Source organism: Syngnathus acus, chromosome 9, assembly GCF_901709675.1.
Source record: "Syngnathus acus chromosome 9, fSynAcu1.2, whole genome shotgun sequence".
Classification (NCBI taxonomy): Eukaryota; Metazoa; Chordata; class Actinopteri; order Syngnathiformes; family Syngnathidae; genus Syngnathus; species Syngnathus acus.
Genome location: NC_051094.1, coordinates 13,779,002 through 13,806,990, shown reverse-complemented (window position 1 = coordinate 13,806,990; position 27,989 = coordinate 13,779,002). Strand labels below are relative to the sequence as shown.

At 44.1% G+C, this 27,989-nt stretch overlaps 1 protein-coding gene across 3 annotated transcripts; it reads right to left on the bottom strand.

Moving 5' to 3' along the window:
• Positions 1-18: 18 nt before the first annotated feature.
• Positions 19-27,717, bottom strand: kat6a (K(lysine) acetyltransferase 6A). Of its 3 annotated transcripts, none has more exons than XM_037257763.1 (17): positions 27,562-27,717; positions 24,860-26,254; positions 16,124-16,232; positions 14,212-14,327; positions 12,577-12,658; positions 12,213-12,333; positions 11,766-12,085; positions 11,490-11,602; positions 10,587-10,702; positions 9,846-9,987; positions 8,316-8,477; positions 7,860-7,953; positions 7,487-7,718; positions 6,882-7,077; positions 6,120-6,797; positions 5,597-5,858; positions 19-5,504 (listed from the first exon to the last, which is right to left on the bottom strand). In XM_037257763.1, the coding sequence occupies exons 2-17, from the start codon at positions 25,583-25,585 to the stop codon at positions 2,152-2,154; spliced, it is 6,822 nt and encodes a 2,273-aa protein (XP_037113658.1). In that variant the 5' UTR covers positions 25,586-26,254; positions 27,562-27,717; the 3' UTR covers positions 19-2,151. The 3 variants fall into 3 exon arrangements, with proteins under 3 accessions (XP_037113658.1, XP_037113659.1, XP_037113660.1); XM_037257764.1 differs by having other exon boundaries at positions 12,213-12,327; XM_037257765.1 differs by lacking the exons at positions 14,212-14,327; positions 16,124-16,232; positions 24,860-26,254; positions 27,562-27,717 and having other exon boundaries at positions 12,213-12,327; positions 12,472-12,591.
• Positions 27,718-27,989: the final 272 nt, after the last annotated feature.

Here is a 27,989-nt window from a genome sequence, read left to right as displayed (position 1 = left end):
AAAATGTCAAGAGAAACATGAATGGCTCAACATAATTTATTTTCATTTTATGTTAAAATGTACAGAGTTCTTTGAAAGTACTTGCTAAGAAAGGGGTGGGACCGGATAAATGGAAATACATACAGGGACAGAGAAGAGAGTTGAGGCCGCTGAGCACAGCACAGCACTCTGCACTCAGCCAAACACTCCTCTATTTATTTTGTACTCTCTTAGCATACAACGAAACATGTACAATTCCAAAGGATACAAAAAGGGAAGCGATATAAACAGACAGAAATATACGGAGCTTATTTTTACATGCCTCTTTAATGTAAGGAAGTCATCCTATACACACAAAAGTAAAAAAAAATGCCAAGTGACCTTTAGATATTTGTAGTCCTTTTGTTTAAAATAGCATTAATATACTACACAAAGATAGAAAAACTCTAGAGATGAGATGGAATGGAAAGGTTAAAGGCATCTTAGTCACTAAAAGTGAGAACTTTTTTTTTATTATTTTGAATTTCTTAGTAATTATTACCCAAGAGGTGAGCTAAAAATATGTTGCGTTTTTGTCCTGAAACAGAAGTGAGGAAAAAAATGACAGTACCAATATTAATGTCAGAATTTCTTTTTATATTATAGAAAAAAATGTGTTCTCTACACAGTTTCTTTTTAGTCAAAAAGAGTCAGCTTAGGTCATAATAGAAAGCTGCCCAGTCTGATAAAATTCAGAAAGAAAACAAAGTTCAGAACAGAACAATAGACACAAAAAGTATGCAATGTCAGGTCTGTAGAAAACGAAAACGCCTCTTTTGACTTTGAATACTGGTACATGGAGCAACAAGGTGAACCGTTCGTCTCACCCGCGCCATTTAAACGCCATAACCAACAAAGCTCTGACCCTGCTTTCATACGAGTGTGCCTCTATGCGTGGGCCAAGCCATGCACTACACCAGGCCTTTAGGTACACCCTTTATAAGGGCTAACTGTCTAGCGCAGTATCTCTAGAAAACAGAAGTGGAGAGAAAATTAAAAAAAAAAAAAAAAATATATATATATATATATATATATATATATATATATATATATATATATATATATATGAAAAAAAAAATTACAAGTTTAACTGAATACGCAGTTCTTAAGCAGACACCTCGACCTCCTTGGGTCTTTAACACTTGAGGGGAAGTCAGCGAATTGTTAACCAAATTTCCTTAAAGCAGCTCAATGGAAATCTTGCTGTAAGTTCTGAATTCTTTAAATGCTAAAATAAAAAGTTGACATTGCACACAGACTGTCAGTGGAGTGTGGACAAGAATAGCTGAAGGTGGTACATTCCTGTGCTAGCCATCTTAAGCGAGAGCTAGCCAGTATGCGTCTATGCATGTGTTGCTTGACAATGGGAGGTACCACAATATTTACATCTTAACTTGTCAAAGTGGTTGAAACTGGAACATAATGCTACGATTGATGGGGAAAAAACAATGTTGTCTCCTCTGTGTCTGCAGTGTTTTTGGTATGATGTCATCCATCCAGGAAGACAGAAAAATGAATAAACACCTTGAACACTGGAGGCCCCGCTGACCAGGGAGATGTTGGGGTCTTTCTAAGGACCCAAGAGGGCGTGCCACCGATTCAGAATGCCACAAATATAAAGACTGAAGCATATTAAGAGGCCAGACTGCACACAGACACTCCAAAACAAAACAAAACAACAAAAATAAAGTTCAACATTATGTTTAAAAAAACAAGAATCCACCAACTATGTCTCTTTTTTAAGGTAAGGCTTCCTATGTCAAAAGATTGTGTGCATGGTTGAATATAATCAGATAACTGTCTTTTGCATTTGCAATCCAACAAAGTAAGATCAGAATGAATCCTGTAATGTCCTTTGCTGTGTATCTTCCTCGCCATCCTCTTTTTTCCCCCCTCTTGCTCATCAAGAGGGAGAGTAGACATTTGGGCCAGTTTGCAGGGTCTGCATAGGGCTGGCCTGGTCCACGTACACACCCTGTCTATCTTATGAGAAATGGACAAAATGATTACACAGAAAAGCAGGAGACCCCCGGTTTCCATTCACCAGCACTCTTGGTGCCTTCCGCGGCACTGTAGAGTGTGAACATGATGCACATTTAAAGTACAGCAAGAATCAGCCATGGACCCATGTCTTCATCTGCTCATGTAGGGCGACTGTTTTGGGACACCAGCATAGCTATGATGGGAGGGGCCTGTGTACATCATGTTGCCATGGTGATTTGGCTGCATAGGCTGCTGGGGGTAACCCTGCCCTCCCATCATTCCCATCTGCATTTGCATGGGATACTGAGCTGGCTGATTCATGTAAGGAGGATTACCATGGTAACCACTGTTCATCATTGGTTGGGCCATTCGGTATCCGGCCGACATGGGATTGAGCGATGTCATGTTCATGGAATTGTACGGTGCCGGCGTTGGCATGAGGTTTGGCATCATGCCGCGTTGAACAGCCAAGGTGCGTGGTGTGCCTTGCATGGCCACGGCCCCAGAGCTGCGTCCATAGAGCTGCTGCTGGTGCGGGGCCGGGGCTAGTTGCTGAGTGGCTTTGGACCGAATGGAAATATGGCCTTTGACAGTGGGCATTTGGCCCTGCAGTCGCTGTGTGTGGGGCGGGGGACCCAGACTGATGTTGGTGGTGGGCATGTTGCATTGCAGCTGCAGGGAGCCCAAGTTCATGGAGCCGGAGCTGAGGTTAGGTGGTGGAGTCATTGTGGGCTGGCCCTGGGAGAGGGGCGCATGGGCAGAGGGTGCCAGCCCTGGGTTAGAGAGTGACACACTGGTGGCATAAGAGGTGACGGAAGGTGAGTGAGAGTAGGGCATGCCGTGTGGGTCCATAATGGTGTTTGTAAGCTGCTGGAGTTTGGCCAGGCTGAAAGTTGCAGAGGGTTGCGGGTACCCCCCTGTGCCAAAGTCCTGACCCATACGCTCATACAGGGTACGACCACCTCCACCGCCCCCGCTCTCAGGAATCTCCATAATCATGGGAGTGGAGCCAAAGCCATTTCCCATGCTACATTGGGACAGGGGCTGCTGCTGTTGAGGAGTGGGGGCTGAGGGTGGAGGCTGAGAGTTGGGCGCTTGCTGCTGCTGCTGAGGAGGAGGCTGCTGCGGAACCTTCTTTTGGGATGACTGCGGCTGTTGCTGATTGGTGCTGGGAGGCCTCTCAATCACACCGCAGCTCTGGGGAGACTTGATGCCACAGACAGGGGTGTTAGATGGATGAGGAGGAGGTGGGGGTTGGGGGACAGAATTGCCAACATTACTGGCTCCGGAACCACTGTTGGGACCGGGTCCAGTTTGCTGGATGAGGCTACAGCTTCCTAATCCGTGCTGAGCTCCTCCATTCCCCGTGGAAGATGTTAGAGTGGGCGTTGGCCCGAATGAGCAGCTGTTGGACTGTGAGGAAGACGGAGTGGCCGAGCTGGAAGAAGAGGCGGCAGACGAGGCCGAAGAAGCACCTGCCACAGACATTCCACTGCCATTACCCCCATTTCCCGTTGCGTTGCTTCCTCCACCCATAGTCGAGTCATAGCTGCTGGGGTTGTCATAATTCTCTGTAGTGCTTTCGATACTACCCAGGTCACTGAAGCCACTGTCGACCACCTGCTGCGAGTGGTCCGACACAGATGGGACATCCATCATAGGTGACGTCTCAATGTTCTGCTGGGATGGTGCAGACAGAGAACTGGGATGTTCTGGGGTGATCTGTGTGTACCCACCACCAGTTCCACCTCCCACTCCAGTGGGGCCAGGAGTCCCACCCCTTTGTCCTCCCGCTGCTGTGTCCATGATAGTCGAGGACAAGCCCGGACTGTTCACTGAACGCACAGATTGACCAGGCAATGGCGGCATTGGTGGATTATGCAAGGGGCTGCTATGTTGGGAGGCCCCACAGTCCTCTACTAATGCCAGGGCCTCCTCCTCAGCATCCCCCGTGTTGCTGTAACTCTGTAGTGTCCGACAGGCAGCGAGTGTCTCTTCACAGTCCTGGTAAGCCCCGTGGTGAGGCTCAGTCTCTTCATCCTGGGCTTCCCCTTGTGTCAGAGACTGCACTGCCTGGACCGTCTCCAAGTCGAGTTCATTGGAGTGGTGATGTGGATGATGTGAGTGATGGTGACCCAGCTCTTCTTTGAAGTCAGAGTGCTGATGAGGATGGGAGTGGCTGTGTTGGGGTTCTATCAACAGTGCTACATCTTTGTCCTCTGTCTGCAAAGGCTGCAGCTCTATGGGCTCAGAAGGAACAGACATGGCCGTAACAGTTTCCACAGCTGCGGCGGCTGCAGCAGATTCCTCCTGCTCTCTACGTCGCCTGTCCTCTTGCTGTGGATCAGCGGAGGAGGGTTGACACTTTGACTCCTGCACCTGCTCTTCAGGCTCCTCCTCCTCCTCCTCTTCATCCTCCTGCTTGCTGACATAATCCCGGGCCATGCTGTTCTCCATGTCTAAAAAAGCCTCTCCGCCTTGTGGTTCTTCTTTGACTGGAGGGGAGCTCGCATGGGAAGCAGGCTCTTCCTCCTCATCTTCGTCGTCCTCGTCGTCAGACTCCTGACTTTTTCGTTTCTTACTAATGTTGCTGCTACTGTTGCTTTTGTCCTCCAAGTGTCCATCACCTTCATCATCCGCATCGTGCTCCTCACTACGCCGGCTTCCTAAACCTGGTGTGGCTGCTGCTCGCCTTGACAAATTAAGATTACCATGGCCCTGGCTCTCAAATTCCTCATCTTCCCTTTCATCTTCCTCATCATTTTCTCCTCTTTCGCCAAGATCAACATCCTGAGGACAGAAATGTGAGGCCCTATGCCCTAAGTTGGATGAGGCAGAGGAAGCAGACAAAATGGGGCGGGGCCGTGGGCGGCTAGATTTGTTTTCCTCCCAAGTTCTATCTGCATCCTCCTCTTCCTCCTCCTCCTCCTCTTCGTCATCTTCCTCTTCTGCATCCTCTGGTTCAGAGTTGAGAGATGGCCTTGGGGCAGGTGGGGGCGGTTGACGGAGGGCAGGGTTCCTGGGTGGTCTTCCTCTCCTTTTTGGTACCTTCTGTTCCACAGGAATAGGGAGATATTCATCTTCATCTGAGTATTTTTCTTTATTCAAGATGGCTCTTGAAACACGCTTGCCGGTTCGATCCATTGACAGTGGATGAGAATCTTTGTCCAAGTGTTGCTCCAGCAGTCTTTGCCTCTCCTGCTCTTGCCTCTCTGCTTCCTCTTGGGCACGCTGGAGATACCAGCTCCGAGGCTTCCGTCCAGGTTTCATCTTGATTTTGGGAGGTGCGGGAGCGCCACTCGCTTGGCTTTCTGCAGCAGCTCGCTGGTTGGCTCCACTTCCAGGTGGTCTTCCAGGTCCTCGTTTCTTCCAGTGCAGTGGTTTACGGCTCTTTCCCTTCGGCCAGCCTTTCTTCTTCTTGACTGGCACCTCAGGATTGGCAGCTTGATTTGCCAAAGGACGTGATGGCAATGCAGCCATAGGATTCAGCATAGCAGTTAGCTCTAAAATGAGAAAAAAGGAACAGGTGTAAAACAAAGACACCCACGTACAAACGGAAAATTGTCAATGAGTCAACAAGGTTGCCTCTACTCACCATCTTCCTCTGAATCAGAGAGGTTGCAATGTCGACCCCTTTTGGGAACAGGGTCTGACAACCTAAGAGCAGAGCGAGCGGGAGGATAGCGGCGCAAGGGGTGGCCCAAGGTTGTCTCCTCCTCCAGCCTAGGCATGGGCCTCTCGGAGTCAGAGTCGACAAATGGTTCGTCCAAAACCTCTGTGGTCTCAGAAATGGTCTCTGTCACCACGCTGCTGTGTGGGTGGCTGCGCTGGCGAAAACGTCGCTTTCTCAATGGCTTCTGGACAAAGCAGAAAGGAAATTGAGCTTAAATTCTTCTAAATTTATAGTTTCAAATTTCTTGTCTCACACTTTGCTTTTGCAGCTTTTATCACTTTATTTGTTGCTGTTCTCTTGTGCTCTTTTTGATCCTGAGCGAATTGTTGTTTTGTTACTTCCGTTTTTGTAGCATTTTGAGATTATTTTTATTAATAGTGCAATACAAATAAATGGTATTATTATTATTGCTATTATTACTCAGAAATGAGGATTTTCTTTGTACCTTGCATTTGAGCCCCATAGCTGGCTTTGTGAGTATGGGAGGAGAGCATGTCCTGCTTTCCTCATCGTCGTCGTCATCCTCTTCTTCTTCTTCGCTACTATCACTGAAGCCACTCTTCCTGATGGAAGGAGACTCACACGGCCTGGAAACACCAGGAAACTGTGCCAGCCCCTCACTCGGCTCCTCCATCTGTCTCGGTTTGGGTCCTCTCTTTTTCCTCGGAGGGCGTCCTCTTCGGATCGGCGTTATGGTGGGGTGCCGGGCCATGTCTATTGTGCGAAAGCTTGCTGACTCGATTTTTCTCTCTAGTGAGAATAGGGAGACAGGGATAGCTGTCGAGCCAATTTTTCCTTCATCTGTCCTTTCATCCTCCTCGCCCTCTTCCTCCATTGCGTGGACTTTAGGTGGCCGGCCAACTCGCTGCCGATCCTTAACTGCTTTACCCCAAGGCCAGTTTTTGGGTGGGCGACCACGGGGTCTACGTTCGCCGTTTGCTGGCAGTGGTGGACGTGCTGGCAGTGGGGCAGGTGGACAACGAATTGGAGGTGATGTTGGAGAACTTTGGCTGACAGGAAACCCGAGGAAGCCCTTTCTCTCTTCTTCCTCCTCTTCATCTTCCCTCTTCTTTGCTTGACGCATGTGCCAAGACATTGATGGTAGCTTGTGACTTGATTTGATCTATTTAAAAGCAAGAAGCAACACATGTCAAGGCTGGTTCTCCAACACCAAATGGTAATTTACTAATAACTGTCAAGTGATTACCTCCTTACGGTGATCCACTGTTGGTTCTTGATCGTCCTCTTCATCTTCATCCTCATCAGCATCAGAAACCACGGTATTAGTTACAATGACAGGTGTCCAGCGGAGACACTCTGGGTCAACCTCCAGCTGCCGTGGTCGGGTCTTGAGACGAGCTATGTGGTTATTTATGAGCTTCTCTCGTCGCACCAGGACAGTCCTGACAATGCAAACGTCATTACAATCCCGCATTCAAGTTCATTGTAACGTAAATGACAAGTCCAGTAGTACTCTTCTACTCCAGAAGGTAGCCGATGTAGTAAACCCACAAAACTTTGCTGTTTGTTTTTCTGAAAGAGTTGTTATTGTTTTTTCTATGTTTGTGAATTCCATTCCGAGCAACATAACCATTGGCTAAGTAACAACGGTATTTTTTAGCACATAGGCATAGTCAAAGGGGAATGTTTACACTCATGATAAGATATAGACATTTATTAAATTTAACTCATGTTTGGGTGAAAGGTAAGAAATTGATACTGTCTCAAAATTTAAAGGACAATATAATTGACAACGTCTGATACACTCCCACAAGTAGTGTGTCTGCATGTTTGAAGAGTCTGTGCTCTAACCTGTCTCCTCGTTGCTCAAGCATATTGAGGCTATGCAGGGTTGTTGTGATATCCTGCGGGCAAATCCCAGTCAGTTTGCTGAGCTGTCTTATTGTGATCTGCCGGTCACGGACTCTATGGAGGCACTCAAGGACCTCGCTGCGCCAATAGGCCATGTAGGATAGCCGACCGAGGTCTGAGAGAGGCTTCTCTGGTGATCCAGGCTGGCCCTCGCGTTTAGATAGCAAGTAGCCTGCAAAGAGGCAGCACAGATGGAAAAATTCATGGTGAATTACAACAACAATTCAAACACAGCGACGAGAAGTTTATCTGTCACAGGTTTGTGCCAATCATAGTTGCTTTATGTTTATGTGCAACAAGGAGAGATTATTACTGAAATCAATGAGAAAGCGCCCATAGCCCTTTCGCTGGTACTGTGGAAGAATCATGATGCATGATACGTTGTATTTCTGTTGGCAGTGTTTCTCCTGTAAAGACACAGACATAATCCATCATTAGAAAATAATAATGGTCACTTTGTGGTGCAGGGACAGCTGGGTTTGATGCGGATGTTTAAAATCACTAAATGCTGTTTTGGAAGAGCTACTGACATTTGAATGGATGCACATGCAATGAACGACTCACAGGCAACATGGGAGTTTGGCACGAAATAAGTCATTATGCATGTGTTGTTAATTTTGTGTCTTAACAGTGCTTACATGTATTACTGGTATGCAAGATTTTCCGCACGGATAGGGTCGTTTTAAAGAAATACTTATGTTGATAGTATTGCTGTTGTGTTAAATTCACGCCGTATAAAATGTATGACAACAATGCAAAATTGTTATACCTTAGAAAAGTAGCCAACAAGGTGGCAACCTTTGTTGTCATTCTGCGTGAGGACATAGAAAAGAAAGGGCTCCACATCGTAATAGAGGGTCTTATGGTCGAGGAAAAGCTTGGCCAGCAGGCACAGGTTCTGGCAGTAGATTGTGCTCACATTTCCATCGACCTTTGGAAAGGGTTAATGAGAGAACAGATATGAGTGCGACACTCAATGAACACTATTTGAGGCAAAAGTCACATGCTGTTTTGAGTTGAATAGAACAAGTACAGGGAGGTGTTGGCATCGGGAAATGACCATAACAGTCTCAGAAGACATTGCGCGATACAAAGCGACGGAGGAGTGACAAACAGCAGTCAGATCAGGGTGACTGAGAAGTTGTGGTGCATGATTGTGTGTGAAAATTTGTGTCTATGTGTGCCCTGCAATTGGCTGTGCACCCTGCTGGCCTTGTCAATCACTGGACCTAATTCAATAGAGCATGTATTATACCTTCTGGAGAGGAGAGTGAATGAAGACCCCCCCCCACCAGAAATGAACACGCACTGTAGTAAAAGCCTGGAAAAGGATTTTGAATGAAGAATGCAACAGTTTTCTGAAGTCAATGGGTCACAGGCTTGATGCAATTATAGTAAGGATTATGCCACCAAATAATGAATGTTATTAATTTTAACGTGATTTACCAATGTCTGTTCCAGTACTTTGGTACATTTGAAATTTGTGTGGCTTCAAACAAAAGGTGGTCTTGTCCTGGGCTGTTTAACGCATCTAGATGTAAATACAATGAAATAAATGTTGGACTTCTGACATCCATCCATTTAGAATACCGCGTATCCTATTCAGAGTCGCGGAGTGCGGGAGCCGATTCCTGGTGACATTGGACAAAATGCAAATCACACCCCAAATTGGTCGCCAGCCAGTCGCAGGACACGAAGACAAACAACCAGTCACCCCCACATACACACTGTCACTGAGCGGGAATCGATCCCACACTGCCCACACACAAGGCAGGCGAGTGTACCCCGACACCATCAGCGACTCAGGAATTGTGAACATTTGTCACATATTCATATTTTGATGTGGAACTCAAATGCCAAAGAAAGGAACTGACCGTTCCAATTTTGCGTGTGTGGAATACTGTGTACGAGTTGATAACTTACTAAAAAACAGAGCTCAAACATAGCATTGGTATTATTTTACTAAACACTATAATTAAATGAATTAATTGGAACATGGTGTTAAAATGAATTTTGATTTAGATGCGTAGCCATTAAAGTAGCCAGGACAGTCTATGCTGCACTAATGTCTTTATCTTAGTGCAAGTGATATATAACTGGGATGTTCTTAAGATTGATTAAAGAGATTGATTCAAGAGTTAATTGCTGGTCATTTGCAATCAACATCGGCAGATAATTATTTATGTGAAGGTTGAGAAAACAAATAGAGTGATGTAACAGCAATGATAGTGGTACATCTCGCTATAGAAGGGTCATCTCTCATCCTTCACTATGCTGACTGTCCAGTATTAATGTGTACCTCAAACACAGAGACGTCGTCTTTCCTGTAAATCTCATTAGCTGGAGGATGGAACCAGTTGCATTTCTTCATGTGCTGGTAGAGGATGCTACGGCTCTTCATGTAGCGCAGGCAGAATTCGCACAAGTACAGTTTGGGTAGTCTAAAAAAAAAATATTCAGATGATAATTTGATCAAAAGGGTCAATATACTTTTTTAATCATTACAATACAAGCATCAGAATAGCTTTTTTAAAATCTTCCTGGGAAAGAAAGAGTACTGCATTAAAAACAATGATTGGCAGAGCTCAGGAAGTAAAAGGATTAATTTTCTTGCAGTCTGCTCAATAAAAAGAACATTTTGCAAAAGTCTATACCTACCGTATTTTCCGCACCATAAGGCGCACTTAAAGAAGACATAATATCATGGAAAATCCATTTTTCTGCTTTTATATTCATTTTATTGTGCACTTGGGAATCTCTAATATTGTAGAAAAGCATAATCTATCCCTCCAGATGTTCCAGAGATACTATTATGATCTGTTTGGGGCTATTTTTTTATTCCGTTCAGTTTCAGTACACATTTTGTACATTGAATTACCGCCAAGCCCTCGATCCAACACAAGTTGCAATTAGATTCTGCTTTCATTAGAATTCTTTTAGAAGTCAGTATCGATACAAAACTGAAGAACCCAACAGGAAAAACATTTGTTTGAAAAGAAAAAATCAGGGAACTGCAAACACATTAAAATATTTTGCACACCTGCTGTACTCTTGCGGGTAGGGAGAAGAATACCATGTTTGGATGTCAAACTTTCCAAATTCAATGACTGATGGACATCGCATCTGAGGATCTGGTGGGCCTGTAACCCCAACTTTCTGTGAGGGGTGACCAAAGTAGAAGAAAGAAGTGAAGAAAAGGGAAAGGTTAAATCCAGCATGAACACGATGCTGTATGTGCACAAAATACATAGATTATACCAGTGCAATATTGAACTTCCGGGCAACTTTGGATTTAAAGGCAATGGGAAGACAAAAGGCATTCCTTTATCGATGCCCAACAGGAGACTCACTGTCATTAAACTACACGACACACTTGATTGGCAATGCCCAAAACCGGCAATAAATATTTTTTCGTGTCCTGGCTGCTGCTGATCCTATCCTTTTTATCTTTACATCATTAAAAAAAATTAGTGCACACCCAGGCCTAACCCTAATCAAGACTGGGAATTTAATCGGCATTTAATTGTGATTTTGGTTTCTCATGATCATAAAATCAGGGGGGAAAAGTGCCAAAAGGCGCGCTGTGTGTTTGCAAGTTCCTATGTCGTGATAGCACCTTAAAGTCACCCGGCTGTTCTTTTCATGTTTCAAGGTAGTTGAATAAATAAAAATGTTTAAATCAATGGATAATGGTGCTTGTGAATTGTGATATCAATCAAAATCATTGCGTTTTTCATTTTTCAATAATCGCCCAGCCTTAACTCTCATGTATCTCTTGACGACACGTTACTCCAGAAAGAACAGACTGCACATGAATGAGTACGTTCCTCAATTGCTCGTCCCATCGTATGCTTCATCTAGTCTCCAGTTATCCTGTCTCTAGTATTCATTCAATATTTCGTATTCTACATTTCTTATTTTGGATCATCAAGTGGATGGGTACCTGTAACGCAAGCTCCTGGATGTGTCTGAACAGCTCAATGTCTTTTTCTGTTAGATTTTCATGGCCAGGAAATCTGTCGTCTTCATCGCGCCAGTCGCTGCCTTCTTGATTGTCTGATGGTGGCAAAAAAAGTATAAATATGAAAAGTTAAAAACTCCATAGGGGAGACATAAACAAGCCTTTGACTCTTCCTTACAACTCAAGAAAACTCCCCACTGTAACAATAAACTTTGGGTGCTAAAAAAATATTTCATGCCAACTAAATAGTCAACATACCCGCCCTGTCGTCTCCATCTCCCTTGCTGCGATTGGCTTTCTTTCTGATGCGACACTGGTCCGAGTAGTCGACCACTTCCTGGCGTGCCTTGCGACCCTCAGGCGACGGTGTAAAAAATTTTGTGAGCGCATCGATTAATCCCTTGGTCTTGTTGTTGAAGCGAAGGCTGCTTTGTGTCAGGTCGTCACCATCCCGCATCGAGAAAAGTAATCGGTCATCACCAGGGTAACCTTCGCAAGACGAGCTGGAGGAGGAATTGGCCGAGGCCGAGCGCTTCCGCCGAGCGCGACCACCTAGTTTTTTGAAGGGCCGCCCCGGCCTGGGTAGATATGAATGAATGAAGTGTTGAATTAAAATTTTTGATAACAAGCACACAATATATAGTGAATGATAAAGTATTTGACATAAAAATGTTGACACGTGTTCTCCCCAGAATATTTCCATACCTGTTCCTGGGTCGTCCAAGTGGTGCATTATAGCGCCGTTTAATTTGTGCTGCCTTTTCATGTAAAAGATTCTTTCCCTTTTTCCTCGGTTGGCAGATTTGACAAATCCACATGCCTGAGTCAAAAACAAGAAAGCAGATAGAGTATATATAACTTGTTTACACTTAGATTGAGAAACAGAAAGAAACAGCCAAACACATAAAACATTATGACCGTGATCTGGATTGAATGTGCATGTATCTTGAAATGAAACTCTCACCTACTCTTTGAGGCAGATTAGATGAATGATTGACTTTATGGGGGGGCTGTAAAGATGCAATAAAGCCACAGGTACAAAGTTAAAGAGGTAGTTTTGTTTATTTACCTTTTGGCATCCGCGTGAGGGGAGGATCACAACACTCCATGTGGAAGCCCCGGTCACATGAATCACAAAATAACATATTGTCCTGAACACAGAGACACAAACATGCATTGATGATTCAAATTCACATGTCATTTAGACAGCGGAGCCCGATTAAATTCATAACATTAATTAGTTTTTTCTTACAAATCGGTATAAACCTAAGCCAGTAATTCCTAAACACTGGACGATTACGGCAAAGTAAAATGACAGGCAAAACAATTAAATGGTCTTCCAAGGCACTGTATAACTGTGCATTCATCTGTTGCCATTCATGGGAGAGAATAAAAGCTTCATGTTCAACTAACAGTGATAAAGCAAATTTGTGACCAAATTGATACAAGCAATTTACACATACATAGCTGTTTAATTTATATTAAAGTGGGGTAGTTTTGATTTTACTTTTACACAAATATAGGAAGGACTTAAATAGGCCCACAGCTCAAAGTTTAATTCATTTCAAAGTATGCCCACAAATGCACACTGCACCTCTGTTATACTCGGTGGGCGGAACATGTCAAATAAATAAAAGATGAAAACTTTTAAAAGTTTACAAGCTTTGCCATTCTTTGCAGCTCCCGGCGATTTTTTTTTGGAAGAAGAGTTGGCAAAATGGCTCTTTTGATAATAAAGGTTGCAGACCCCTGGTCTAGTGTAAGTTGCATGCAAATTGTTTATTCTTAGGTTGTACATGATGATCAGACCATTTTTATGACAAATTATGCAGAAATTGAGGACATTTCAGAGGGTTCACATACTTCCCTGACCTCAGAAGTTTTTTGTTACTGAATCAACGTGAATGCTAGTTCATTATTCATTAGATAGCTAACAAATCACAGTTTAGCTTCATTCATTCATTAAAAAAAATCTTTTTCTTTTTGATTCACCAACCTAATGCATGATTACCGTTTTTTTCCTATGTATAATGCGCAAAATGTAACTAATTTATTGTCCTAAAATCTGGGGTGAACATTATACATGGGTAAAATTTTTTTTTTTTTTTATCCGGATATCATACGGAGGCCGCCATTACAGATGCGCTTTCTTCTCTGCTGTTCACTTCAAACACGCTCCATACGAACACAATGCTCTCGTATCAGACGCTTGCTCGATCACCTGCTCGTTTGCTGTCACAATGTACCCTACACAAATCCGAAATATTTCTTCGCTATTGAGTTTGCTAGCGCATGCGCAGTGATACTGACCGGCAGAATAACATCCGGTTGTTCCTAAAGATGATCTTTTTTCTGAAATAATTTTACGTTTACGGACTTAAGTAGGAGTCAAAATTTGGGTGCGTATTATACATGGGTACAGGCTTTTTTCCAGCATCAACATGCCATTTTTAGGGCGCGTATTATACATGGGGGCGCATTATACATGGAAAAAAACGGTAATAAAAATGGAAAATAATAAGTGCTTCATTTTGTCTTTGATTTACAGTGATCTACTTCATACATCTGAATAACAATGATGGTCAAAAATAGCACAATATCCAAATATGCACTATGTCTACCGCTATCTGGCTCTTAAACAAAGAACAGAGCCTTCACTGGCACTGTTCGTTTGCCACTTTGCCATATTTGCTCATCCACTCACCGCATTCTTTCCTTGATCCTGACAGCTGCTGCAGGTTTTGCATTCAATGCACTGCCACCACAGTGCCTTAACTCTCACCGTGAGCTCTGGGGAGAACTTGAGACAGGACGGGTGGCCTGCAGACAGGTAAAAGCACATGCACAAAACACGTTTGTCATTGTCTTGACTTGTGGCTGTTGAATGACAGTGGTGACCCATTTAAATCGTCATAGAAGGTGCGAGGGCAAAGCATTTGGAACTGAAACGTTCTTCAATTGCTTAATAAATCCAATGTGCCCGCACAACATCCAAACAAATGACATTCTGCCGGAGCAGATTAATGGGATGAGGTGGTGGTGATGTGTTTGTGTGTGTATACGTGTCTGGGGGGTGGGGGTGTAATCTCCCTGCATTAACTTGACAGAATATTGTGTACCAGCATTTGTCACGGACAAAATGTACATTTGGCTACACCAATGATCCCCAACCACCAAAAAATATTTCATTTTGAAATGACTGGATTTTAATGTTGCATGAGATACCAGTTACCAGCACCAGTATCATACCTTGCTATTTCAGGATCAAAAAAGGGGGCAGCTCGTTAATTCTGTCTTAAAGACGAGTACGCATGCGCAAAAGCCGACCAGCATCCAGACTGACAGGTTGTGATGCAATTGTAACCCTACACTCCCCTCAAAAATGAGTATGAATTTACATTGGGTCATCAGCAATTACATGAACATGTTTGCTTGACAGTAATGGTGCAAATGCGTTGTCAACAATCAACAATGGATGACATCAAATGCAGTAATTAATATGGCACGCAATGTAAAAGCTTATAGTGAGAAAAAGTTGACCAGACGTTCGATTTTTGATATTCGTTCTTACCGTCTGTTTTAGGAAATGTCCACAAATTACATGTCCTAGGGTGACCTATGTCAGATGAATCTCCCTCAATCAAATAAGATTTATTGTTTTAATTATCCTTAATGCTAGCTGGACATAATGCAGTAGTCGCTGGATATGGTAGACTACTACTTACTACAGCAGAAAATGTGATATGTCTCATTGTGGATAAATAAGGGGCATTTAAGTCACAACAGGAGACATAAATGACAAAAATAATTACCAAAAATAACTTTTTTCCTCATTCATATACCGTGAATGCGGAAATATATACTGTACGTAAACATTGACATGTGTGTATACTATACTTATATATCCATCCATTTTCTGAACCGCTTAGTCCCCACGGGGGTCGCGGGAGTGCTGGAGCCTATCCCAGCCGTCAACGGGCAGTAGGCGGGGGACACCCTGAACCGGTTGCCAGCCGATCGCAGGGCACACAGAGACAAACAACCATTTGCACTCGCACTCACACCTAGGGACAATTTGGAGTCTTCAATCGGCCTACCAAGCATGTTTTTGGGATTTGGGAGGAAACCGGAGTGCCCGGAGAAAACCCACGCGGGCCCGGGGAGAACATGCAAACTCCACACAGGGAGGGCCGGAGGTGGAATCGAACCCGCACCCTCCTAACTGTGAGGCGGACGTGCTACCCAGTGCGCCACCGAGCCGCCTATACTTATATAAATATATATAAATATATCCTTATATAAATCTATTAATATAATACGCCCGTCCGTCTATGATCGACTCTTGACGCATGTCAACTTGCGCCGGTCGTGTAACGCTAATATTAAATCCTCAAGCTAGCAAATTGAGTAAAATAAACAGACTTATGTGGGAAGTTTTTTTTCAGTGGCGGAAACTCATCGACAAATGTAAGTAAGTGCCTTGAGAGTGTCATACTCGGAGGCTAACCATATTGCAAAGCCTAAAAAGACATTCAATGTTGCTGAAAAAAAATTATTTGCATCTATTGTCCTAATATTTAAGCCCCCCCCCCCCACACACACACACGCCTACTCACCACTATTGCCACAGTCCGCACAGGAGATGAGCTCTTCAGGTTTCTTATCGCGATTCTGCTCCTTGGTCCCCAAACAGAAGCTGCAGATGGGGATGGGCTCTGCCACCGGCTAGACGGAAAGAAGGGGGGAAAGTAAATACAGTAGGTAAACGTTATGGGTGAAACAAAGGGATCTTGTGTGCCCAACATGGATAAGTGTTGCTCTGAGTTTAAGAACACTGATGATTGCTCTGATAAGTGAGCTTGTATCTAGAACTTCCACAATAATGACTTTTTGCTCAATAAATAAAATAGACGTGCGCTTTTTCCTTACTGGATAAATTGTCATTTACATGCCTGGTTGATAATATTTGGAATTTAATAAAGTCAATATTGTTATAGAAAATTGCTTTTGACCAAAAATCGATTCAGAATTGTCCCCCAAAAACAGAATCCAATCAGCGGGAAATGGAAGACTCACACGCCCTTCTATGTAATGTCAGAAACGCTGCAATTGTGGGTCAAGGTCTTTGAGAAACAAAAACTGGCGCTCTGTTGTTGCATAAGCCTTCCATTATTGACTTGTAGTACAATGTGTCCTACACGTGCCATCAATCATACCAGAATTGTTTGAAGTGACCTTATCTATATGTATTATCGACAAACACATGACAAGCCATAGAGACGTCTACCACCATTACTATGGCGCCTCAGAAAGTGCACTCTGTTGCATTACAATGCAGGTCTTGAACTCTCTCTTGACAGACCAAAACTCAGATACTTATCCTCTTGGAGTGCACGTGTGCTTAGTGGACCTACAAATCTCAAGACGACAGATCATGTGATTAAGATTAGTGATCATGATCAATTTCAGGTAGAGTACGGTGACCTGCTGTAAGCATATTCAGTCGATCAGGGGTTTCGGAAATGTGCGTGACAGCACCCAAACTGTGTTTTTTCTCCTATTCTGATTGCAAAACGAAGTAGTAAAAAGAAAGTAACATGTTTTTTCTGCTATTCTGATTGCAAAATGAAGTAGTAAAAAGAAAGTAACAGTAAAACAACGGAAACCCAACCTAACATGTAGGTAAATGGAAAATGCCCATCCGAGGTCAGCAAAACGAATGTCAACTGTGATTTGGCTTCATCCTCCAAAGATGAGACAATTTTGACAAAAGAACATCAATCTTTTTTTCTCAAAACAGAACTACAATAGATCTCGAATTCAACAAATAATGAAGCTGCAGAGGGTGGCACCGTGGTGCACTGGTTAGCACATCCACCTCACAATTCAGAGGCGCAGGGTTTGGTTCTGGCACCAGCCTACCTGTGTGAAGTTTGCATGTTTCCTCCAAGTATTACAGTTTCCTCCTCCATTTAAAAACAAAACAAAAAAAACATGTATGATAGACTGATTGAGCACTCAAAAGTAATGATTGCGTGGGCACATTGCAAGGAGTACGTGGAAGCATACAATTATTTACGAGCGTGACTTCTCTGCTGTATTTTTAGCAAGTGTAGAAAATTAGAACAGGTTCCCCCCTCTCCAAGCAAAGTTAAGAGGTCAAGAATAAAGTGACATTACTTTTTTGTTAGAAAGGTTTGAAAAAGCAAAAATAAAACCCTTGTTTTGGTTTTCTGTATTTTACACAAAGTAATAGGGCAAAAAGTGTAACTTTAGGGATAGTCCGGCATGCAACATTTGTTTTTGCATCGATTCATGGGATGGGACACGTCGCTTCTACTTACAAACGTTTTTACTTACAAACCCGATTGCGGAACCAATTAAGTTTCTAAGTAGAGGTACCACTGCACTATACACATTTTTACACATAAGCCCAATGGAATCAAGTAATCTAGCTGGCATTTGACATTATATGTCTATTATAAGCTGTCAACTTGTGTTGGACAGGTAGTCCTCTATTCAATTTCGGCAATATCAAGTGAAAAACTGAGCCAAATGGATACTCCTCACAACTTTTGCCAGTAAGCTACATTAACTGGTGTACTCGGACTGGAAATCCTACCTCAGTGTTGCTGCGAATATCGCACACATGTACAAGCACAAAAAGGCGGTTAGGTCGAACCAGCCATGCATGGAAGCTTTTGGACAGTGCTCGGCCACGGACCATAATTAGCCCACCGCCAATTATATCTAGATGAGATTGGTGAGAAACTGATAATCAGCGATGTCACAATATTCAATGTGTTAAAAGTGCCTTGGTATTGTGGTCTTGCCTTGGTACAAAATAATGAGCCGTTCTGCGTTCAGTATGTTGCGTCGCAGTGCTGCTACCGCACACTACTTCCTTATTACCTCTATACTGAATACAGCCACCTGATTCGCCGTACAACCGACGTGACTAATCGTCCACATCACAAGAAAAAGATTGATAATTGGCTGGCTGGCTCATGTGACCAAAAGGCAGTGCTTTGAATGTGGAAGTAATGTAAACAAAACACTGGTACTGCTGGTAGTATATAAATAACTCAATAATTTAAAACGTGTACATAATTACAGAGTAAAGAATCAACACGATTTGCATGTACATTGATCAACACTTCAAATGCACCACACAATGCCAGGTCCCAGTGTCACTTTACGATCTAACAGGTGAGAGGGGTCTCTCACGCTGGCATATATGGCCCTGACGCACTGTTGTCTGGCCGGTAAAGGCTGCCAATGGACTTGTTCTTATGCAAACCGTGCGCTTTAGCTATAGTTACATCCCCGCTGATACCAATAAGACATTTTTAGTAGGAAAAGCTGGGTCTGCCTGATGAAAACCTAATTGCGGCTTGTAATAGGAATGTTGGGGAAAATATTGGCCCAGGGCCAAGTTTACTTGCAGACATCTATTTAAAGATCACCTAAACACTTTCAAGTGCTCACCAATAGCTTCTTGAGGCCCACTCTGTCATACTGTCTATGTGCAGAGAATACAAAACAGAGGTGGCCTGGTTTTCTTTGTATGCAACTGGCCGTTGTTATCCAATGAGAGGACAGTATAGTGTGAGACCAAAGAGAGGGAACAATGGGGAGAGGACGAATGGGGAAATAAAAAGCAAAACAAGAACAAGAGGAAAGCAGTGATGTTGTCCTTGTCTTGTATCAAGTCAAGGACCTCATTAAAATGGGGACCCAATCTCAGCAACCCTCCAACACACCTCTCTCATGGCTGTACTCAGAACACAAGCTCGTTGTTACAGCACACGAGTTACGAGTGGATACAACAAAACTGTAGAGTATTTGATGGTTTAAGTGAGTTAGATAAAGTGTTGAAATGCCACTGAAGACAAGAACAATTTGAAATTTGCCCAAAATTGTTGGTAAAATCTGTGTTGAGTTTGCACTGCCGTTATGCATAGCATATGGTGGAAGAAACTTCAGTTTAGTGTTTTGGTACTTCTTTGGCTTTTGTGCCACACTCATTCCAAAAGAAGGTTCAAGACTAACGTTTTTCTCTCCTAAGAACACATTGGCCACTAACATAAACATTTTAATAGCGCAAGTGGTAAGCATAAATGCACGCTGCAAATCGCTTCAAAGTAAACATTCACTTTTTGGTTTATTCCGCGACGACCGAGGAATGTCTGTCGAGCGTGGTCTACATTTTTGTCGCATGTGACCGTACAATAAGCGATGGATGCATGTTTTCACGCTAGTTGTGCACACGATTTTGTTTTATTCTTGAGCTTCAGTAAGTAGGATTTTTTCAAAGGTGAGCAGTTCAGCTGCAAGCATTATTTTACTGTCTACAGTGATCCTCAAATGCAACGTCCAAACATGACAGCCATTGTTTCTTTCTTTTCACCATTCAGAGGTAATTTTCTAGATGGGGGACAAGCGGTACAGAAAATGGATGGATGGATGGATGGATGGATGGATGGATGGATGGATGGATGGATGGATGGATGGATGGATGGATGGATGGATGGATGGATGGATGGATGGATGGATGGATGGATGGGTGGATGGGTGGATGGATGGTTTTTACAGTATGGTCATTGTTCATCTATTTTTCTCAGAGTGCATATGAACTGTATACATGTCATCATGTCCCAATGATATTCTGAGCTAATTTCTCTGCAGCTTTATGAATCTGGTAGGGTCTCCCATGGCAACCATATTTTAGGTGAGGAACGGTTCAAAAATCCCTAATGACAACAAAATATTGCAGAATATCACAATATTTTCAGTTATTTTCTGTTGCCCCTTGTGGAGCCAGGCCTGAAGGTGAGGTTCAAAGGCGAGTGCCCGGTGGCCAGGTCTGCACCCATGGAGACCGGCCGGGCACAGCCCAAGAAGGCAATGTGGGTAACATAGACTGAGCACTTGTGGGAGGGGCCATTCAGGTCAGGTGCTGTGTGACCTGGGGAGCAGACAAAGGCAGGACCACCAGCTACATAAATTTGTTGGTTCTAGTTCTCTCAAGAGGGGTTGGAATCTCTTCCACTCTGGAGATGCACATAGTGCAAGGCGCCAAAAATGTGTGGGCATTTCAATCAATATAATACATGTGCAAACATCTGCTTTTATTTGGGGAAAACAATAACCAAACCAGTAACTGTATCAGTTTCAAAAAGGTTGGTGAGTCCAGCATCCATCCCTCTCTGAATCGCATGCGGTATTGCTTAATAGTTGTTTTTTTTAATCACTAAACAATACCAAATAAACAACAATAATTGGTTAATCAAAAATAAACGGCAAAAAAATTGGTTATCTAATACACTTTAACGCAAAATTAAATTCTATACAATTATTTTATTAATGATCGAGTAATCAATGGAATAACAGATTATAAAAATATTCAATGTGACATTCCTGCTCTTTTGCTTAAAAATCAAGACAAAGCATAGACACAGAGCTAAATAACGGAACCAAATGGAGCAGGGCTGGCTGCTCCCAAGCATCCCTTCCACAGCTGTGCACCACATTGACTCCATTTGGGAGGTGGTGAAGTTATCCCATATGCAAGGCCTTGCAGAGCTGCATTTCCCATAACAAATGTCATTCATGTCACCGTTGTCATACAGCTATAGCTAACTGCTCTCCCTGGGCTCAGAATAATGTTGTTTCTATACTGTGGACTTCCAACCAGCTGCCTCTGGTTCTTCTGTCTGTGATGTCTGAAAGGATTGCCAAGGAAGCACAGTATAATTACACCTAACTGCACGTTTGTCATGTTCCAAAAACTTATAATGATGGGCAAAAAGTTTCCTTAGGTGCAACCAAATCATTAATTTTGTTCTCTTTCAAATTGAGCTTTGGTTGCCCAGATCAAACAAACTTAAAGTAGTACAGGTTTACATTAGAAGCTAATGAAATTCGATTTTTTTTTCCTCTCTGCATAATTAAAGTTTTCAATTGTATGGGCAAAACAATCCCAGTTCACTTGCAATGAGACGGTTTAGGCATGTTTACTTTGAAGCTTTGAAGAGTTGTCAAAATATAACGGGACAATGGCTATGGGTAAAGGATGATTATCATCGATTTCTACAAACCTGACCTAATAATGCGCAAATCAAGACTACATTAATTAGGGAAATCATTTTATGAAAAGTCAATATGGAAGCATATCCTTTGCCCCCCCATCCTCACCCCAAAAAATCATTTACTTTTGAGAGCTTGAAATCTGAGGATTTTGACTATTTTAGGTGAAACAATGACTACTACAAAGTAATTGGTGATGAAAATAGCTGTCAATTAATCAATTAATTGATTCCTGACACCACTAGTGCACATTTTTAGCAGGCTTCCTTGCTTAGGGGACAGTCAAAGCATACATCAGTTTGATACTTGAATATAATTCGCTCACTGAGACCTGCAATATCTATCTTCTTGTTTGGTGTGCAGTGGGTTCAGATATTAATCAAATGAAGCACTAAGTAGAGTAATCGCGTCGGACTATTTTACCCAAAATATAAGTGCAACGTGTGACCAAAGAGTGCCACCGTTCCCACTTAAAAGTGAAAAACATGTTTTTACTAAATAAACTAGTAGAATAGCAGCGCAGCAGTTGCATTTAACGTGGTACGCAAATTACATTATAGCATTTTTGCAGTTCTGTTATTAATTAAGTTAATGTCATTTGTTTACATTAGGAATAATTTATGGTACCCAATTTAGTATTGTGCGAAACTAAAACCGTTTCCCAAAACCTTTTTGGGCATGATGGGAGGAGGGGAAAAAAACACTAAATTTCTGCTTGGAAATTTAATCTACTCCAATGCATATTCAACTGAAAAACATCAACAATACACTTGATAGTTGGTATTTTCTTGGCACCCAACTGAGCCATTTTGCCAACATTCCTGTGTAGTGAATCCAAACCAGTAAATGGTTCCATCCTCCCGGCAAAAGCACTAACTACTCTCATGTGACTAATGCCATCCATTGTGTAGCTGGGATGTGTGTAGAAGAGAAGAAAAAAAAAAAGTGGCGGGAAGTATTGAAGGCATATAATCAATGCCTGAGTGTTGCTGTGCTTCAGTCAAACACAGCAAATGATGTCTTAACCTTGAGTAAGCAGGTGCAATGTGGTCATGGCATCAGATTGGGGGCGGGGTGTCCAATAAGTGGAATTGATTATGCAAGATAAGTATATCAATTAGTGTTCATAGTAAACAATGAAGCCGAATGTAACTCCTTTATCAGCGCTAACAACCTGAAGCAAGCAAAAGCTGCAGAGAAAACAAAATAGCCAATCCGGTTACATGGTCAGTGGCACTTTTGGAGGGAAGCCACTGCTTGTGTGTGTGTGCGCAAGTGGCTTTTTCACACGTCCTCACCGTGACACTGCACGTCGACATCGAGAACTCTGGTTCACCCCACTCCAGCTGTTGGGAAGAGGGCAATCGGAGGGCAGGGGGATCGCTCTTGTCTATTATGACGGGATGAACATCATGCACACTACTATGTAATCACACAGCTCCACTCACAAAGGCTCGGCCTCAAAGCCCATCCCACCTAATGGCCAAAGCTTCATACTGCTAACGGGTGCTCAGGGAGGCAATGAGGTTTGGAGTCTATATATCCATGACCCCTGGTTGACTTCGATCCCCGTTCACCTCCCCCTTCATGACCTGGCAATGGCACCGTATTAGGATGGGGGGAGTGGGGTGGTGGGGACAGAGAGACGAGTATGGGATCTCGTTGAATAGTGCACTCTGACAAACATAAGAGAATTGAGTACGCAAATCTCACAAATGGGGTCAGAGCTGGTGCTTAGCAATTTGTCTTGATTTTTTTGCCCTTCTGCGACTTCACTCGAAGCCTCTCTTGCTCACGCCTCTTCTCCTGGAGAAATCATAACTGCAAGCGATCATGCGAGGCAATGATGCGCCACTGGAAGGCTATGAAAACTGGAGGGTGATCATGCAGAGGCCTTTGTTTGTTGCACACACTGTTTCCAAGCAGTCAGCTCATGCTGTCTACCAATACGTACACACAAATCTAAGATAATAAACATCACAGATAGTTACAAGCTCCAGCATAAATAACAGAGCAATCTTAAAACAAGAAACTTCAAAGGCCAGACAAAACAATAGATTCCCCATATTCCTGCCGAAATTTTCTTTTTTTTCTTGACATACATCTAATATTGATCACTCTATAATGTCTACAACTCAATATGTGAATACACAATTTAAAAATAAATCATGAAAAGTAGGTCATCTTTTAAATGATGGTTAGTGGGGCAGCAAGGAAATCAGATACTGAGTCAGACATGGTTGATCTCTGGTCATCTTCGGAAGTGTATCATTCGCAGCTAAGCGGGTCACCATGTTTTACAGAGCCCATGAGTGCATCCTACTCTCTTGGCTGACTCTTTTTTTGTGCCGGCATGCAGCCTTCAAGGAAGCTGGGTGCTTGCAAAGGCACATACACTTCCAAAAAGGGCACAGATAAAGACCCGAGTCAGTCAAAACAGTAGCAGGGAGCAGTCTAAGTCCTTCAAGATCTGCTGTGTGCACCAGTTAGCAGGTGACAGACCACAAAGCAAGTTGGAGGGAAAAATGTGAAAAGTCTGCAAAACTTTGTTTCGGGCATACAGTACCTCGGAATGTTCTCATAACTACATGTCCGTGGCCCTTACAGGCAGAGGTTTGTAACTGCTCTCTCTGTCTCTGATCAGGTTACAAAAGTGGGTGTGTTCCCGCTCTCCTCTGTCGCCTGCATGTCTGCCTCTCCCGCTCTACAGCGCATTCTGCCTCTCTTGCTTTCTTCTCACTCCACGTCTCTGCCCCCCCCCCCTCTCTCTCTCTTTCAGAGGTTTGTGGTTTGCATCAGCCAGTCTCATATGGCACCACTATGCACTACAACATTCTCTTTTGCTCGACTGTGTGGTCCTCCCGTTTGCTTTGCCCGTGCTATGTCCAGACGGAGAACATTGCTGCAGACGGTCCATACTGGCTGGGGGCCATGTGACTTCCTCCCCCCGTTGACCTCTGCTAACAAATGACCCACCAGACGTCTAACAAAGTAGCAACAACACACTTCTATCGTTTGCGCAGACAGTAAGCAACAAAACTTCAAACCACATGCTATTTTTTTTTTTTTTTACTGGCATTCATATTGTTCCAGATTGTTGTAAACCTTGGCAAAAAAATGCCAGGTAAGACAGAGTGGAGTACAAATGCATATTCTGGTGTTTTACCGTCCAGTGTGCTCAGGAGCTGACATGAAAAATTAATGTCACAGTATTTGTGTTCGTAAGTGTGTGCTTCATGTATTGAAAACAGTTGCAATCTTACCTTGTCCTTCTCATGAGGCAGCAGGCGGACAGGGGGAAGTGATTCCAGGGATACCATGCCAGTGCCGTCATTGTGGGAGCTGCTGCGGCTGATGAACTGAAAGAGTGGACCCTGCTTTGCCACACGTCCATGGGCCACCGCCCTTTTGAGGGCCACCCTTAGCTGCTGGTGGAAGATGCCAGGCCCCATGGAGCCGCTGCCTGACAGGTAGGCTGCCACATCAGCCTGACACTTGAGAAAGCGCTCAATGTTTTTCAAGCAGGAGCCACCTGGTTCGTGGAGGCCCTCCAGTGCCCGCTTGATCAACTTGTTCCAGTCAAGTCCAGGTCTCTTTCCCAAATGGCTTTGGAAGCTTGGACCTCCGCTGCCACCTCCGCTGCCACCGCCGCTGCCACCGCCGCTGCCACCTCCGCTGCCACCTCCGCTGCCACCTCCGCTGCCACCTCCTCCTCCAGAGCTGCCACTCCCTTTGGACTTTGGAAGAGCCACACGTCCAGGGTTCTCAGGATCCTTGTAAGAGTTGAGACCTTTGTTGGTAACCTTAAGGATGGTCCCATCTTTGACGCTCAGTTCTAACTGTTCCAGAATAGTCTTGCGGTCCAGACCATGGGACATAGAGACAGCATTGCAAATGCGCTCCTCAGACGGTCGCTGCTTCTGTTTCTTGACCTTCTTGATGGCTTCTAGGATGCACTGGGTGTATGTGGGGTTGGCCAGTTTCACCATGACTGCAGTCTCTCAGGGCGCGGTGGCCCTGGGGCCTTCCAACAATCACCAAACAAAAAAAATGTGAACTACGAGCCAAAGACACCTGGCCTGCGCCGAAGCGCCGCCCACTCCTTTGCTTCTTGTGCTTTTTTCTCCGCAGTTTACTATCCCTTGTCCTGGGGCCGCACAGAGACTCCCGCTGAAGTCGCGTATGCACAACGCGGTAGTAAGCAGCTGACCATAGCACAAGCCCCAAAACCAACCACCCAGTAAAATCAGGCCCACCCACTTGTATCACTGGGCAGAGGCTGGTATTAATGTAGGAAAAGTTTTCTTCAACAAAATGTAACAAACAAACAAAAAAAAGAACAATATAATAAGGCTGTAATCGCAACTAACCAGTTAGTTTACAGTCACTGGTAAGGTAACCAAACTGTCATTGTGAGTTAGAAAAAATGGCCATGTTCCCCAAGACATGAGTTTTCATGTTAGATTGACAAACGTCTGTGTGGGTATTTGTGATGTATTGTAGTTCTTTAAATTCCCTTGCCTCCACAATATCTTGCCCCCTCTTATCCTTTTTTCCTTTCACTGTTTTTCAACTCCAGCAGTCTGGGCTTCTCAACACCAGGACGGAGTAGATGGGGCTGATCACCCTCATGTCTATTGCACTTCGGCAGCACCACCCTGTAAGACAAAACGTGCAGTCAAAAACACATTTAAATAGAGCATCAGTTCATACAGACATATGGGCAACGCAAAGAAGGAAACAAATAAACCAACAGTGGCACACCAGGAACTAACATAGGTATATAAACAGAGTCTTGCTTGCACTGCTGACAATGACTTCGAGTAACATGGCCAATCCCAAATGTTTCAGAAAGCTAAAATCCTTCATCACATTTTCAATTATTCCTGTATTTAACACTACCAGCACCTACAAAAAGAAGTAAAAACCACACAATCTATACATGCTATTTTACCCTGTAGAAGCAAATAATAAAAAGTGACATCAAGTATTTATAAAATGTGCAATATAAAGCTGACCATCTGTTTATTTTGTTCGGGAACCAAAATACAGTGCAGTCAAAACATACAGTTAGCAAACATTAGCTAAGAGGCTAAGTGGGAAAAAAAAAAAAAAATCAAAGCTTGGTCACTTTCCCGCATTGCTCAAGTGTTTCCTGGTGTTTTGTATACTTTCACTGGTACATGAAGCAGCCAAGTGTGTGACAACAAGGCTTCCCGCGAAATGCTGTTGTTTAGCAAGCTAACGTTAACAGCTAGCCAGTGTGCTAACGTTACGACTGTGTTACTAACGTTACTCGTCAAGTCAAAACGTAAACAGCGACAAACACACGGCTAGCATGTTAGAACAGCTGTCCAAAATAAGCTATCTCCTTCTTTTCCAACCACAACAACGGCATCGCGACAACCACGGCCAATAACCTCAATTTGAATGTCGTTCTCTTATTAACGTAAGATCGCGGCCTTGTATTGGGCACAATGCAACTTGCGGACGGTCATATCAGCCAGCGGCCAAGTGCAGGAATTAAGGCAAACATCGTGCACCGTTTCACATTGAACGGCCCGCGGTTTTCAAGCTTCGCCGCGTGAGAGGATCCACTGACCGCTTCGAGTCCCGACGCGCGATCCCCACCTCGCTGACGTCCGCCCTCCGCCACCAGCCTCCCTCCCACGTACTAACACTCCGCCAGCCTGTAGTGCGGCGAAGACAAGGCCGCTGGAGCCCATCGGCTAGGCCTCGACTCCCCCTCTCTGTTCCCCCCACCCCGCCCACCCTCCTCAGCGCCCATCAGCCCTCCGTACCCCTCTCTCCTTCCTCTCGAGGTCCCCCTGAAAAGCTCGAGCTCCGGTTCTGGTTTGCGGGGGGGAGGGTGGGGGGTAGTGGGGTGGGGGGCAAATCTCCGATCGAGATACGGTGTTTACAAAAGACCGCGGAGCCCCTCCATCCCGCTTATGCTGTTACTCACCGGAATTCCGTGTCGATCCGCCGGGGGAAGGGTTCCAAAACCGCGCAAAACGGAGACAACAACAAGCCTGAAAATGCAGCCAGAGACCAGAGGCTCTCGAGCCGACGCCATCTTTGAGTGAAACGGAGCACGGCGGTGGGGGAGGGGTAACACTGAACCGTCAGGCTGGGCCAAGGGACCGTCTGCATGGTGCGAGGCGAACATCCAGGGGAAGGAACATTCACAGCAAGACGGTGGGGGCGGCGGCGCGCGCTGTTGCTATGAGAGGGCTACGGATATTGCCTGGGCACGTGAAATGGAAGAAAGGGACAGATGGTGGTGGTGGTGGAGGGGGGGACAAACAGTTGAGGTAATCTCACAGTCTCTGTTGTGCCACAGCCGCACTGGAGATGATTCAAGGGAACGTCTGCATTTTTCTTCGCGGTTGC

Coding starts and splice junctions, on each gene's coding strand:
- kat6a (XM_037257763.1), bottom strand. CDS start 25,585: ATGGTGAAACTGGCCAACCCCACATACACCCAGTGCATCCTAGAAGCC. Junction 11,603..11,765: donor AGATGGAGACGACAGGGCGG/GTATGTTGACTA, acceptor TGCCACCATCAG/ACAATCAAGAAGGCAGCGAC. Junction 5,505..5,596: donor CTCTGATTCAGAGGAAGATG/GTGAGTAGAGGC, acceptor TTCTCATTTTAG/AGCTAACTGCTATGCTGAAT.